Below are 16,131 nucleotides of genomic sequence, written 5' to 3' on the forward strand. Positions count from 1 at the left end.
ACCTAGTTGCTACATGCTATTGATTTTAAATATATTACATGAAAATTTCCATGTATCTCCCTCCTTCCTTGCCCTCCCTACACTAGAGAGGGCAGCATTTGACCAGAAGATATATATATATATACATATATATATATATATAAACTATGTTTTCTTGTTTCTTTTTATCAGTTTTTTCTCTGGAGATGGACCTACATATGTCATTATTCAAACAATAATTCAGTTGTTGGGTTGGATATAATGTTTTTGTGGTTCTATTCATTTCCCTCTTCATAATTTCATGTGGGTCTTTCCATTAAAAATAAGCTTTTGTCATGTTCTTGAGCATGGCCATATTCTATCATAATCATATGCCACAGCTTCTTGAACCATTCCCCAGTTGATGGGCATCCCTGCTAGATAAAATAGATGTAGAGTAGGACATAGAGTAGGAATCCTTTTAGGATGAATAAGGTATGCCCAAGTAGAGAATAGAAGAAGACATTTTCATTGACAGCTTTTATATACTACCAATTCAGAAACAGAAAAAGGGCCACTGCTTCCCCCACCTCAACCTTACTTGAATTCTCTTTAGAACACAGAACATACCTTCTTTGACAGTATTTTCTCCATGGCTGTTTGAGTGATCTGGTAAATCACTGACAAGTGTGTGATGGGAATGGGAGTGCCTGGCACTCAGACTCTCCATTTCAGTGGCTGCATCAGAACTTCCCCGTCTGGTGAACTTGCCTAAGGTGAAAAAAGGCATGTTTTTTTTTTTAATTTGTAAAGGATTCTGTTGAACTATTTAATTATTCTTTATCTTTGAAAAAAGACATAGGAGGAGGTAGGAGCAATGAGAATGTAATGGAGCTTAGCTTGAAATACAGACAATCTTGCACTCCTTAAAATTTAGGATCAGTCTCTATATGAAGCTTCCTGAGGATGGATCAAATCCATTCTAACACACATTTCAGCAACCACCTGTTATATAATAGGTCAACTATTGGTTCTTCCTTTTAAAACCCTTACTTTCTGTCTGAAAATCAATAATGAATATCAGTTCCAAGGCAGAAGAGTACTAAGGACTTGGCAATAGGACTTAAGTGACTTGCCCAAGGTCGCACAGCTAAAAAAGTATCTGTGTTCACATTTGAACCCAGGACCTTCCATTTCAAGGATTGATGCTCTATCTAGTGAGCCACCTAGATGCCCCCAACTATTGGTTCTTAATGTTAGCTGATGCTATTACTTTTTTCTTTTTGACCCGTAATTTTGCTGCTATGGGGAAATTCCAGGTGAGAAAAATCATTCAAACTATGCAGATCAGCCACTCCTGCAGTTTATAGTTATTAAAAGTTTTCTGGGAAACACTGAAGTTAGTTGCCTTGCCCAGGGGCACATAGTATGTCATATTAGGGGCTGAGCACGAACCCTAATTTTCCTAATTCTGAAACCTTAATCAACCTCCCTATTGTTCTCTTACATTATTATTTCCATTATTACATTATAAAATGGTATTTGTATGTATATATATATATATATATATATATATATATATATATATATATATATATATATATCAGGGTTATTAAACTAACTTTGGATCCAAAATGCCTCTTAGGCCTTTGAAGCACTTTAATGCCAGGTCTCTGGAAGTTCTCTAGATCCCTCAAAGGAAATTTGCTCTGTTTTGATTGTGAAGACATGGAATTATTCTATACTTGGAACTTGTACTTCAAGATCTTTATCTAGCTTCTCCAGAATGATTTTGAAATTCTATATTCTTTAGAATATTAGATTGGGACATCACAAAAAACATTTGAGCCTTGCTGTTACCTAATATGGTAGTTTGCCAGCCTCCTTTATCAATGCCACGTCTATCATCTCCAAGTCCAGAGAAGCTCCCAAATGAGAAGGTGCTGCGTGTGGGTGACACATCCAGGTGATCTTCATGAAGCAGGAAAGGCACTCCCATTCGACGCTGTCTTCTCTTTCCCGTATGGTGAAATGGGATAGAACCTTTGCGTTCTCGGTCTTCCTTGCGACTTTTAAACTGCAGAATGGAGGGAGGTGAGGAGAGACAGACAGACAGAGACAGAAGGAGAGACAGACAAAGACCGAGAGACAGAGAGACAAAAGAGAGAAAGAGAGAGATTAACAGAGAAAGAGAGAGAGAGAGATTGAGAGAGAGAGAGAGAGAGAGAGAGAGAGAGAGAGATTGAGAGAGAGAGAGAGAGAGAGAGAGAGAGAGAGAGAGGTAAGGGTAGGGGTAGGGATATAGGTAGAGGGGAGAGAAGGTCACAGAAATGATTGCACTCAGTTCAGTTATCTAGAGACCTTAAAATTGGTAGTAAAAAAAAAAAACAGATAATATTCTGGGAAAAGGACAGACATAGAACAAACCACTGATGCTGTCCAAAACAGAACAAGGGAAGAAAACAGATATCTTTCATTGAAGTATTGACTGGCATGTGTCTTCCCTTGCTCTATTTTGGACATCAGTGACTCATCTGTCTGCCCGTTGGCTGGAAAGCTGCCTACTACCTAAAAATAGGGAACAAAGATAGGCACAGGTGGTTTTTTCCACTCGCTTATACTTGTGGTCTGTTAGCCCAGTAACAAGAAAGGCAAAGTAATGGGTCTCATAACATGAAAGCCAGTCATGAAAAGTAGTTAGTTAGAAAATAAGTGGCATTGGACACAAAAGGAGAATTGGGTGAGGTACAGTGAGTGAATGAATACACATTGTCAGTGCTCTGGGAAAAAGACACAATCAAACCTATGTACATGGCATACCATCTTCCTATGTAAATGATAGCAGTAAACAAAATTAGGACTGTCATTGTCTATTGGGGCATCTATACTCTTTTCCGTGGGACAATATTGCGTCTTTCTAGGTATCTAGTTGAGTTAGGGTTGTTTATGTCTTTCTTCCATAATACATTTGACATCCTTGCTAGTTTCACTCACCTTTTTAAAAATGTTCATGCCCAAGTCTGAAGACAGATCTGGAACTGCAGATCTACGCAAATTGGTCAAGGACACTTTGGAAAAGGCTTCTGTACTCAGAGATTTTTCTTCCTCATTACATTTCATGGTGAGATCCTTAAAAAAAACAATCAAGTCAGATGTGGAAAAAAAATCAAGCCAATGGATAACTCCTGTAAGTAATATTAAGATGATGCAGTTCTTTTTGAGGTCTTATTTGTGAGGAGTTATTAGATTATTTGTTTTCAAATTGCCCATTAAGTATTGAACTTTTAAAGCCTGGCATTTCCCAACTACTGCATTTTGTCATTGCAAGAAGATCTTATTTCATGCATTATTAACTTTGTGTCCTACTTTTCTGGGGACAAACACCATGCTGTGGTGTTGCATAGTCTAGAAGTCTGGAAGTCTTATTTCCTGGTTGTATTAAAATGAAAGACCAAGATTTTAGGTGCAATGAAGACTTTTCACTGCAATGATTCATCCAAGTAGCCACCCACTTTAGCTAGAATTATCCTCCAACAGGTGAAAGTGCATATTTTTACTATATCAAGCTCCCCTCTTATTTAGCTACTCTTTTAATCTTTGCTCTCAAAATTCCACAATTATATTCATATGCTAGAGTTTTTCCAAGATGATACTTTCAATTAACTGAATTTGAAATCTTAGAAAGCTTTTTGTACAGTGAAAAGGTGATATTAGATGCTTTCTCTTCCAGCTCTAAAATTATGTTCCCATGAGCCCCTTAACTCTACCTCAAACTTTCTGTACTTTGTTACTTTTTTAGTGAAAGAAAAATAAACTAATGGGTTCATTTTAAACAAATTTCAGAATCTGTTACTGAGTAAAGGTAGAAGTATTTGGCATATTTTCTCAAATATCTACATTTACTTTAAAAAATCAAGTCACTAATGTTCAGCACAAGTATAATATTTAGTGCTTAAGTGACCATGGACAAGTCACTTTATACTGTATCAGTTTTTTCATCCCTAAAATGGCATCAATAAGTTTTGCTGATACCCCATGGAAAAACTGTGTGGAAAGCGGCTTGTAAATATTCACAAGCTCATAAATGTGAGGCATTAGCATCTTTATTTTAATCAAATGCTTTAAAAGTTGCCTATTTAATTGTGGCATATATGTTTAGCTCAGTTTACCAGAATATTTCCTTTAGTAGAACATTCCATTCTGTATCAGTAAAAACCTTAAATGTATGTTAGTTAATTTAATAGTTTCTTGTTTGGGGGTTAAATTTATTGCAAAAGAATGATTTAAAAAGCCCAAACTCTAGCAGCAAAAGACAGGAAAAAATAAAAGTTTGTGGGCAATCCTTCAAATATAATAGGCCCACAAAGCAATGACAGTTATTTGCAGAGAAATAGAAGAAAGTAAATACTTGTCAACTTGTTTAAAATTAAAAAAATAAATCCTCACATCCCACTTTAGAACTGATACTTAGTATTGGTTCCAAGGCAGAAGAGGGGTAAGGACTGGGCAATGGAGTCAAGTGACTTGCATGGGGTTAGACAAGTAGCAAGTGTCAAAGACCAAATTTGAACCCGTGACTGCCTGTCTCCAAGAATGGCTTTCTATCCACTGAATCACCTATTTGTCCCCTTTTTTTAATTAAAAAAAACAAACAATAACAACCTTATCATCTGTCTTAGTAACAACTCTAAGACAGAAGGGCAAGGGCTAGGCAAATTGGGTTAAGTAACTTGCTAAGGATCTCACAGCTAGGAAGTATCTGAGATCATAATTGAACCTGGCCCTCCCAACTCCAGACCTGACTCTTAATCCACTGTGCCACCTCCCTGCCCCAGTGTTTGGTAATTTGTAAAGTGATTGTTCCAGAGTGAATAAAAATATTCTTACTTGGGTTTTATGAGTGTTCACTAGCGAGGGAGTTGCTGCCACCATGGAACTGCTTCGAGGTCTGGGCAGGTGCAGAATCTCTGGCTCTGGGGACTTTTCTGGCTTCTCTTCTAACATATGCCTTAATCTCTGCAGATAATACATCAGGGACCACTGAGTGCCTTCCTCTGACCAATGGGGCTGCAGCAGGCAGCGTAGTACGGCAACATCAAAGTAGGTGGCATAGCGGGACCTTTGGCAAGGAGGTATCACCAGAGAAGCCCTGTTGCATATCAAATCAAATCAGAAATCATTCAGTAAACTTTTAGGAAAAATCTGTCATGTGTCATGCACTGTGCTAAGTGCTTGGGATATAGGGACAAGTAGCCACTATGCAGAAGGAGCTTATATATTCACCAAGGGTAGGAGGTTCTAATTTAGCTCATTTATTCATCCGTCTATATATTCAGTCATTAATTTGTCTATTGATTTTTACAGCATGGGTCCTTTGGCAATATGATGAAGACTACGGAAACCAGAATATTTTTAAAATAAATAAAATAAAACACATGGGATTATGAAGTAAATCAATTACATTTAAATAATTATTAAAACATTTTTTAAAAGTTCAAGGCCCCCAGGTTAAGAACTACTTTCCTCAGGTGACACAATATAATTACAGATAAGTAAATCAAGATATACTAAATAAATACAAAGTGTTTTTCAGAGTGTTGGGAATTAATAGCTGGGAGAATCAAGTAAGATCTGTTGGATTTTTTTTTTTAAATCCTTACCTTCCATCTTGGAATCAATACTGTGTATTGGTTCCAAGGCAGAAGAGCTGTAAGGGCTAGGCAATGGGGGTTAAGTGACTTGCCCAGGCTCACACAGCTGGGAAGTGTCTGAGGCCAGATTTGAACCTAGGACCTCCCATCTCTAGGCCTGGCTTTCAATCCACTGAGCCACCCAGCTGCCCCCAAGACCTGTTGGATTTAACCTTGAAGGAAGCTACAACTTCCAACTTGAAGGATAAGTATTAGTAATTTCAAGGTTAGTAGATTCTCACTTAACCATACACTTCATTGTACCTCAACAAATCTCACATAACTTTAGGAATCATCTCCATTTTTGCAATAGGATAGATTTCTGATGGCTCCTGGAAATACTCAGGGAAAGTGACATTTTAGCTTTAATTGCTTCTTGGCATGCTCTCATCCCATTCCATCTAATTAAAATACACTACAAACTCACAAGATCTCACCAAATCTCATGCATATTTTGCATGAGATTGTCTCTGTTTTGCAATGAGGTAGATTCCTGGTGCCCCCAGGCAACACTTAGAGAAAGTCACATTTTAGACTTAACTCTGAAGTTTCTCAGCTTCTCTTAATTCTTTGAAATCAGATCTTTTCAGCCATTCAATCTGGATTTGATGGGTTTCCCTCTACTCTTAAAAACAGGCTCAGATATCCAGATCAAGGATTCTTCTCTTTGATAAGGGGATATGTCAAAAGTTATTTTTTCAAGAGCCAAGCACGTTGTGCTTAGAAGGAGGGCAAATATCAAAGACCTGCACCCTCACCTCAATCTCTGTTCCCTAACCACATTTCTATACAGGTGAAATCAGATTGGAATAATGAGACTTGCAGGGGGAAAGGTCATAAGAGGGACTAAGGAGGGGGGATGGCAGTGGGAGCCCCAGTTCCATCATGTTTGGCTTGGAGGCTTGCAACTTTCTTAGTATCAGTTGATGAAGCCAGCTTCCAGGAGTCCTTCAAAGGAAGAGAACATCAAGGAATTAGCCTAACTTTTCCTCTTTAAAGGATCTTTTAAGTGAAATATAGCAAAAGAATGGAACACATTAGAAATTAGGGATAAAAACTGGAACTGAGATTTCATTGGTATAGGGAACTCCCAGATTAAGAAACTTCAGTGCAGGTGGGCTGGCACCCTCTCTGTAGTTTAGAGTACTAGAATGATGCCTTGAGCATGGAGAAGTTAAGCCCTCTTAGACAATATGTGTGCAGGGTAGGACTTGAACACAAGTCTTCCTGACTTCAAGGCTAGCTCTCTAACCACTATAAATGCTGACTCAGTTTGTAGTCATAAAATAGTCCTTTTTTTCATCTTCAGGGAATATTTTGCCAGGCCAAGACTGTAGCTACACAATAATAAATATTTGAATAAAATTTTAAAAATCAATCTCCTCACAGTGAGGGGATTCTAAATATCTAAACATTTACTGTCCTGTCAATAGAAAAGTAGGCTGAATTTAAAAGATTTTCTTGACATCTGGTATCCCGTAGACAGAGTTTTGACATGGAATGTTTTGGCTAAACCTGAATAGAACCAATCTCAAGAGCACTGGTGTGTGCTAGATGAAGTAATATCATGATTTCCACAATTTTCATTTACGACAAAGCCTGGGATGGTTCTCTTGGCCAATCTTTAACTTGGTTTGCTTTTCAATGCAATTCAATTCAACCAGAACTTATTTAGTGTCTAGTATGAGCACTACACTGATGATATGAGGATGAAATTAGACACATCCCTTATTCTTAAGGATTTATCATCTAATATTTACAATGAATCCATGATTTTATTAATGTAGCCATTCCTTACATCCATGCAGACACCTGCTCATCCTTACTTCCTTCATTCTTGTTATTTTTATGCAAATCTGGTCTCCTAATGAGAATCTACCCTAAGGCACCAGAGGCCTTCTATTAGTGATTTTAATATAATTTAAAAACACGATAAAGCATGAAGAAAAATGACAATCAAATGTCAAAAGTGAGTGATTTTCAAAACATACATAAATACATTTATGTAATAAATACATATTATAAATGTTTGTTATTACTCTATAAATGTGATTATGAACAATTATTACTCTATAAATGCCTGTTATTACTATTGGTGCAACAAAAGCTCCAAAGTTCTCTGAGAAAATTTAAGTGGGGGAATTCATTATAGGCATAGGAAATAGCAATAATGAAGATATGGAGAGATGACCAGGCAGGATAAAGAAACTCAGAAAGTATAGTAATTTAGGTGCAACATAGATCAAATATAATAGAACAATGTGAGACAGAGCTGGAAAGGTAGGTTGGAGATAGACTGGAAATAGCCTTGAATGTCAGTGTTAGGCAATAGGTAGTCATTAAAAGTTTTAGAGGAGAGAAGTGAGATGATTAAAATGGTGCATTGGCAGTGCTCTGATGGATAGATTGGAGAAGTGATAGAAAGATTAATTAAGAGACTATTATAATAGATGAGAGGTGATGGACATCTGAAAAAATTGGTTGCAGTAGAAATAAAAAATTGGGATAGAAATGAGACATATTGGGGAGGCACCCTTCCCTGAAGTTGGAGATTAATTGTTCCATGAAAGGAAGAGACAAAGATGACTGAGGGTGGGAGCCTTGGGTCACGGTGAGGATAATACGGCCATTGACAGAAATAAATATACTATGGAGAGAAGTTAAAACCAAGATGCTTATCGTTCATATCGAAGAAGAATAATATCAAATAATAACAATAATAACAATAACTTAGATATAACACTTTCAGGTTTGCTTTATGTATTAAATTCTTGTAACATCCCATATGGAAGGTAACATTATTATCTCCATTTTGTAGAGAGGAGAAGACTGAAGTTGTGTTAAGTCCCTTGCTTAGGGTCACACAGTCAATAAGTTTATTGGGTAGTATCTGAACTTTAGTCTTGATTTTTCCATGTCCAGAGCTTGGTCCATTCTTCCTCCAAGCTACCTAAGAACATCATTATCAGTTTAGCGTAACTCAGAATTCAATTTCTCGGCAAAAAGAACAGTATAAATAAAAGTCAGACTGGTTAATATGTCATAATTAATTATTAGCCTTCTGAGATCAATGCATATGTATTTTGAATTAGTGTAAGGTAACATAGAAACAATTATTTTTTAGTAGAAGATTTTCTTGTATTTGGCATTAAAATAAATTGTGACATTTTTGTGCATTCAAATGAATAAACATTTGTCAAGTGCCTGTCAGAGACCATCCTACATGAAAATGCAAAGATAAAATTCAATAATGATTGCCCTTAAGGAACTTGGATTTTACTGGGAAGGGTATCATGTGTATAAAGTATAATATAAAAATATAGGAATATTTGAAAAGAAAGAGAATATTTCACAAGAATTGGTGACATGTTCCCCCTCTGCAATGGTTATGTTTTATTAAAATCTATTTTATTATCCCAGCATTCAAAACAATTCTGTCCAGTAAGGTATCAACTTATAGGAATTTATTAGCCATTTCCTACCTTGGATGAATAGGTAAATACATTGTTACTACAGTGTACTTGATTCTAACAGTATTCATGTCATTTCTGAGGAATGAGTAAGATAGTCTGGGAGAGGCATTTACCATTTGGTATTCCAATCATCTAAATTAGTCAATATCTGTCTCAAAAATATCTAGGGGGTAGCTAGGTGTCTCAATAGATTGAGAGCCAGGCCTAGAGACTGGAGGTCCTGGATTCAAGTCTAGCCTCAGACACTTTCAAGCTGTGTGACCCTGGGCAAGTCACTTAACCTCCATTGCACAGCCTCTTCTATCTTGGAACCAAAAGACAATATTGATTCTGAGATGGAAGGTAAAGATTAAAAAAAAAAAAGAACTACCCTGCTTGCTTTGTCCACCAACTTATTTGGTTTGACCACGTTGCCTAGAACTGACTGGATACTAACTAATTAGTACAAATTTACAGTTATCAACAATTATTTGAATGATCAAGGAAAATATGTGATTATGGGCCATTGTGCATGTAGACATGGACAATAAGAAAAAGAGTTTTAGGTCTTTGGTAGAATAGTTTCCTTTCACAATTCCTCCCCCCCCTCCCCCATCACCTAGACAGTCATTATGCATAAGAAAGAATTAAAAAAATTGAAGAAAGTAGAACAAGCAATTATGCCCAAACCACCAACCTTTGAGTTCTAAAGCCATTTCCCCTTGCTTTAAGAAGTGTATACCTTGCCCTGGTATAACCTATATCAGAATATTTACTACTTCAGGAAGTAAGGGGAGGGGGGAAGGAGGGAGAGAATCTGAATCTCAAAATGTCAGATACTAATTGTTAAAAAATTATTTCTACACATATTTGGAAAAAATTAAAAAGTTAAAAAAATAAATATGTCTTGTTGAAAAGTTGGACATAAATCAATTTTGTTAACTAAATGCATATTTGAGATGTACCAGGGAGCCATGATTTAAAGGAACCTTATGATACAAAAAAGGGGACTCTTGCTATGTGAACTATTTTATAAAGAGAAATATCCTTCTGTAACCTGAGTATTATTCTATTTTATCTAGTTTTAAAATTGATTTTCTAAAAAAAAAAAAACTTTTATCTTCCATATTAGAATCAATACTGTGCTTGATTCTGAGGCAGAAGATTAATAAAGCCCAGGGTCACACATCTAGAAAGTCTCTGAAACCAGATTTGAACCCAAGACTTCCCCTGTCTCTAGGCCTAACTAACTCTCAATCCACTGAGCCACCTAGCTGACCCTTAAATTCAGATGTTCATTCACATACAGGTTTTTTTTTTTAATTGGAGGCATTCTGTAAAGCCAAATCATGTATGATTAATCAAACTTTTTGTTTGATCAAAAATAGACTTTTAAAACAAGGGAATCAAAAAGAATTGACAAGAAAAAAGGAAAAGAAAGAAGAGACTCCATTTTTCTAAATGCAAAAGATATAGAGAACCTGTGTGATCCTGGGCAAGTCACTTAACCTCAATAGCCTAGCCCTTACCATGTTTCTGCCTTGGAACAGATTCTTATTATCATTTGTAAGATGGAAAGTATGGGTTTTTAAAAATATAGAAAGAGAAGACCTTTAAAAAGGAAATTTAGTGGCTATTTTCCTGTTATTAGGTCCCTATTTAATAGAGTTTACAAAGCTTGATTGTTGAATTACAAGATGCTTGTTCTGGGACCAGGAGGCTAGCTTCCTAAAAACAAGAAAGATTGATGTAAATTCTGAACCATGAGAATTAGCCCTGACCCCATGAGGTGTTTTTAATGAATCAGAAATTAAAAACTATTCTTTTGGTAATTAAAAATGGAATTTCATATTCATTTAGGGAACTTGCACCACAATGGAATGAGTGTAGAATTCAGGGAATAGCCAGCTATGTTTGGTTCACTCAAGATTAAGATGAAAGCGATGCTATAATTGGATTAGGTTGGCAGGAGTAAACAGCTTCTGTTGCCAGGATATACATATCCTTGGTTATTGAAGTTCTCTTCTGTTCTCTCCTGTGATTAATAAATGGGTTCCACCAATGTTCAGACCTTAACTATCCTTTAGAAAAGTCTATGGGCTTTGTCAGTTCCATGGCAACAAGCTAATGAAGCTTAATGGAAAGACTCCATAGTTTATTTTCTCTATCAGGCCACTGACTCATTTCTAATTCAACAGTGGTGTGTGTGTGTGTGTGTGTGTGTGTGTGTGTGTGTGTGTGTGTGTGTGTGTGTGTGTGTGTATGAAGGCCAGAGCACAAAAACACCATTTTCTTCACACAGACCTCTCTCTCTGTTGAAGTTGTCCTTCATCAGGTGGCAATTGAGAAAAATTCAAATTTAATTTTGTTACAAATAAAAAGCAAATATTTCTTTTCTATTTTAGATTTCTCAACCTTTGGTTGAGAGGACTTTCTATGTAAGAAATGTAAGTTTTAAATTTTATGGCTTTGAAATTTTACCATGAAATTTAATTCAACTTAATTCACTAATGATATGGTGATTTATTGCTAACTTTTATGGACCAACCTAGACATTAGAACTACAAAGACAAAAAAAAATGAAATAGTCCCTGTCTTCAATAATGATAATAATAGAAACAACAAATAAATAACATTTATACAGTATTTATTATGTGCCAGCCATTGTGCTAAAAGATTTGTTATCCTTATCTCATTTGATTCCCACAACCACCTTGTGGGGTAGGTACTATTATTAACCCCCTTAAATGACTTGCCTAGTATAATTTAGTTTGTAAGTGTCTAAGGCTGGACTTGAACTTGGGTCTCTGTGACTCCAAACCTGGCACTCTATTCACTGTGCCAGAAGGAGCAGATAACAGATATATGGGTAAATAACTACAATACATATTCAAAATAAGTTGAAAATAATTCACTGAATAGCACTGGAAAACACTAATTGGGGAAGTCAGTACAAGTCTTTCCTAGGATGTGGCACTTCAGTATGAAAGGCAGCTAGGAGTTGCCAGACTTGAAAGTGAGGTTGGAGAGCATTTTGAGGATGGGGGATCCTTCAAAGGCATGAGTGTGAGAGATATAATGTTGTTAGTTGAAAGTTAGAGTGCATGATGTGAAGGAAAGAGAAATGATTATGAAAAAATAATCTGGAGGAGAATTGTGAAGAGCTCTAAATGCCAGAGTTTTTGCTATAGTATTAGGTAGCCACTAAAACTTCTTAAGAAGAAGAAAGCTTTTTAATAAATGTGTGAATAAGAGAGAGAAGTTGGAAGATTGTATACAGGGAGACCATGTAGGGGTCTACTACAATAGCCAAGGTAAGAAACAAGGAAGTCTTGAGCAAAAATTGTAGCTATATTAATGGAGAGAAGTAAATGGAGGTAAGACACCTTGTGAAGGTGGAATGTAAAGGATTTGGGAAATGACTGAGTATTGGGGAGGGGGCGATGGACATGGAAGCATAGAGGATAATTCTGAGGGTGAAACTTTGATAATTGGAAGCTTGGTGGTGTCTTTGGCAAAGGTATAGAAGTTAAAGAGAACAAGTTTTGGTGTAAAATATATTAAGTCCTTTTTTGGATGCATTGAGTTTGAGATACCTATGGGATAACCAAATAGATATGTGCAGCCAGTAATTGTTGATTTAGGATTGGACCTTAGGAGAGAGATGTGGGTTGGCATGGTAGATATTTAATCTAGGTAGAGCCAAGATGGTGGAAGGAATTGATTATTTCTACTCAGCTCTCCCAACCCAATCTTTTGAACAAGTTTTTTTTTTTTTTTAGTATAAAGGAGTCACAATCTTCATTAGTAATTAGGACCCACACAAGATGAAAATACAGATGATTAATGAAGTAACTTTTAAAAAGATATACTTTATAAGAAAACATAGTAAACATTTGTACGTCATTTCAGTAGCAATTCTCAGGTATCTATAAAGGATAAGCTCTTGTTGAAAGTTTTACCACATATTTCATTTATATAACTTCTCAATATGGAGTCTTTTATGTTTACAAAGTGATGATCTGCAACTGAATGTTTTCCTACATGTACTACACTCATAGGGTTTCTCTCCAGTATGAATTCTCTGATGCTGATTAAGAGAAGAGCTGTGCCGAAACATTTTCTCACATTCATTGCATTCATGTGGTTTTTCTCCAGAATGGATTATTTGATGTCGAGTAAGTGATGAGTTTTCGCTGAAGGCTTTTCCACACTGATTACATTCATAGGGTTTTTCTCCAGTATGGATTCTTTGATGCTGAATAACATGGGTGCTCTGGCTGAAGGCTTTTCCACATTCACTACATTTATAACGTTTCTCTCCAGTATGAATTCTCTGATGTTTAGTAAAGGATGAGCTGTTACTGAAGGCTTTTCCACATTCATTGCATTCAAAGGGTTTCTCTCCAGTGTGGATCCTCTGATGTTGACTAAGGGATGAGCTGTGACTAAATGCTTTCCCACATGTTTTACACTCGTAGGGTTTCTCTCCAGTATGTGTTCTCTGATGCTGAGTAAGGGTTGAGCTATGACTGAATGCCTTTCCACATTCAAGGCATTCATATGTTTTTTCTCCAGTATGGATGATCTGATATCGAATAAGAGATGAGTTGTCCCTGAAGGCTTTGCCACATTCATTACAATCATAAGGTTTTTCTCCAGTGTGGTTTCTCTGATGCTCGACAAGGTGGGATCTCTGGCTAAAGGCTTTTCCACAATCATTACATTCATAGGGTCTCTCTCCAGTGTGGATTCTCTGATGCTGAACAAGGTGGGTTCTCTGACTGAAGGCTTTACTGCATTCATTACACTTATAGTGTCTCTTCCCAGTGTGAATACTTTGATGTTGAGTAAGGAATGTGCTACGGCTAAAGGCGTTGCCACATTCATTACATTTATAATGTTTTTCTTCAGTATGAATTCCCTGATGTTGAGTAATGCTTATACTTTCATTACAGGGCTTCACACATTCATTATATTTGTACACTCTTTCCTCATATCCATAAATATGATACACATGATATAGTATGCAATGAGTATCCAGATATGCTTAAATGTAATATAATCCCTTCAGGGAAGAAACTTTGCAAGAATAATCAATATGAGGAAGATTTTGGTCATTGCTCAAATTTTATGCCATATGACTCACAGAATGAGGAAAGAGTGTACAAATATAATGAATGTGTGAACAAGTTTTTAAAAAATCTTCAAGTCAAATTCTGAGCATAACAACAAAAAAAGTCATAGCATCTCATTTTTTTCAGCCCAGGACAGCATAGGAGGTCCAAGAAATTTGCCTGTGAACACTGGGATGGAGGCTGGCTGAGAGCAGGGGAAGAGGAGGAGAAAGCAGTACAAACTGTGTGGACTAAAGGAAGTGGTAGCACTCTCTATGTCTGGCAGTAGCAGCAGCAGTGATGACTTCAAGAGTGGTAAGGGTACTAAACTCCTGGTCAGAAAGACATTATGGAGGACTCTTATTCTAGTGTCAAGAGAAAGATTGGGTTCCATTTAGCAGTTGCTTCACCCATTACCCAGTCCAGGGCAGTTAGGAGTGGTTATGATTTGAAGTCAGAGGGAAACAGTAGTCCTAGTGAGAGAAATAGAGAGAATAGAAGTCTCTCTATTTCATTCATCTGTTTTTGCTTTACTGAGAATGGACCTAGCCACAGAAGGTTAGGATAGCCATCCCCCTGCCCCATAAATGAAGATATTCTAACTCTAACATAAAGTTGAAAGTCAAGAAATAAACTAGAAAAAAGAAACTGATCATAGAAATCTTCTATTAAGAGAGGGAAGGTTGAGACTGAAAAGAAGTCCTTAAAATTAGAGCTAGTCAAGTGGAACCTAATGACTCAATGATATATCAAGAAAAAAGTTAAATAAAGTCAAAAGTCTAGGGAAAAAAAAGAAGATATAAAATCTCATTGAAAAAACAACTGACTTGGAAAATAGATTGAAAAGAGACAGTTTAAGAATTATGGACTACCTGAAACCCAGGATAAAAAAAAGAAACTAGAAACAATATTTCAAAAATTATAAAGGAAAACTTCTTAGATATCATAGAATCAGAAGGCAAAGAAGAAATATAAAGAATTCACCAATCACCTCTTGAGATACCAAAATCAAAAATCTCAGGAATATTCTAGTCACATTCCAAAGCTCCTAGATCTGGGAAAAATACTGAAAGTAGCTAAAAGAAGTAATTCAAATATCACTAAGCTACAGTTAGAATCACACAAGATTTAGCATCTGCCTTTACAAAGAGATGAGGTGAGAATGTAGAATATGAGATTACAGAAGGTAAAGGAGCAATGATTATAATCAAGAATAACCTATCCATCAGAACTGAGTATAATCTTTCCAGGGAAATAGATGACTCAAATTCATGATAAAAAGATCAGAGCTGAATAGAAAATTTGACATTCAAACATGACCCAGGAAATGAAAAGAAAGGTAAACTTGAGGAAAAGGCCATAATGAACTTAATAAGACTAAACAATTTATATTACTATGTAGGAAGATGATACATATTAATTCCTAAGGAACTTTATCCTTATTAAGCATAGGAATGTAGGTAAGGGATAGAGCCAATTTCATGGATTAGCCTTAAGAAGAAAAGAGGAGAATTTGGATATGAGCTCTGGGAGAATATTCTGAGGAAAGAAGGATTGTGGGAATTTTGTACTGGCATTAACTGTCATTCACTCTTGGCCCTGTTTCCACTGAGCTGGAAGGAGGTTTTGCTCTGACAGATTTTCTCTTGGTAGGCATAGTCTCGTGGAGATATTAGTGACTCCTTGGTTGAGAATCTGCTTTGGAGTGAACTGTTTTCCCTAAAGTACAGAGAACATCTGCCAGTGATCCATCTGCTAGAAATTCTCTTGGTCAAGGTAATCCAAAGATTGTCATCTGGGTCTTTTGGTTACTTAGAGCAGTCAGCCTCATGCATTAGATAAGATCTCAAATTCATCTGTGATTCCTTTCCTTTTCCTCTTTTTGTTATTCTCTAGTACATAGATTAGTTTAGA

General features: G+C 36.4%; 1 protein-coding gene across 31 annotated transcripts in view; it reads right to left on the reverse strand.

Annotated features, from left to right (window-relative positions):
* The window catches only part of UNC80 (unc-80 homolog, NALCN channel complex subunit), a 230,409-nt gene that overhangs the window by 183,081 nt on the left and 31,197 nt on the right, over window positions 1–16,131 (reverse strand). For all 31 annotated transcript variants that reach the window (XM_056808118.1, XM_056808124.1, XM_056808110.1 and 28 more), the window contains exons 8-11: window positions 4,846–5,107; window positions 2,953–3,087; window positions 1,819–2,035; window positions 589–729 (exon numbers count right to left, since the gene is read on the reverse strand). In XM_056808118.1, the coding sequence (XP_056664096.1) occupies window positions 589–729; window positions 1,819–2,035; window positions 2,953–3,087; window positions 4,846–5,107 (755 nt within the window). The remainder of the gene's footprint in view (window positions 1–588; window positions 730–1,818; window positions 2,036–2,952; window positions 3,088–4,845; window positions 5,108–16,131) is intronic.

This window comes from Monodelphis domestica, chromosome 8 (assembly GCF_027887165.1).
Source record: "Monodelphis domestica isolate mMonDom1 chromosome 8, mMonDom1.pri, whole genome shotgun sequence".
NCBI lineage: Eukaryota > Metazoa > Chordata > Mammalia > Didelphimorphia > Didelphidae > Monodelphis > Monodelphis domestica.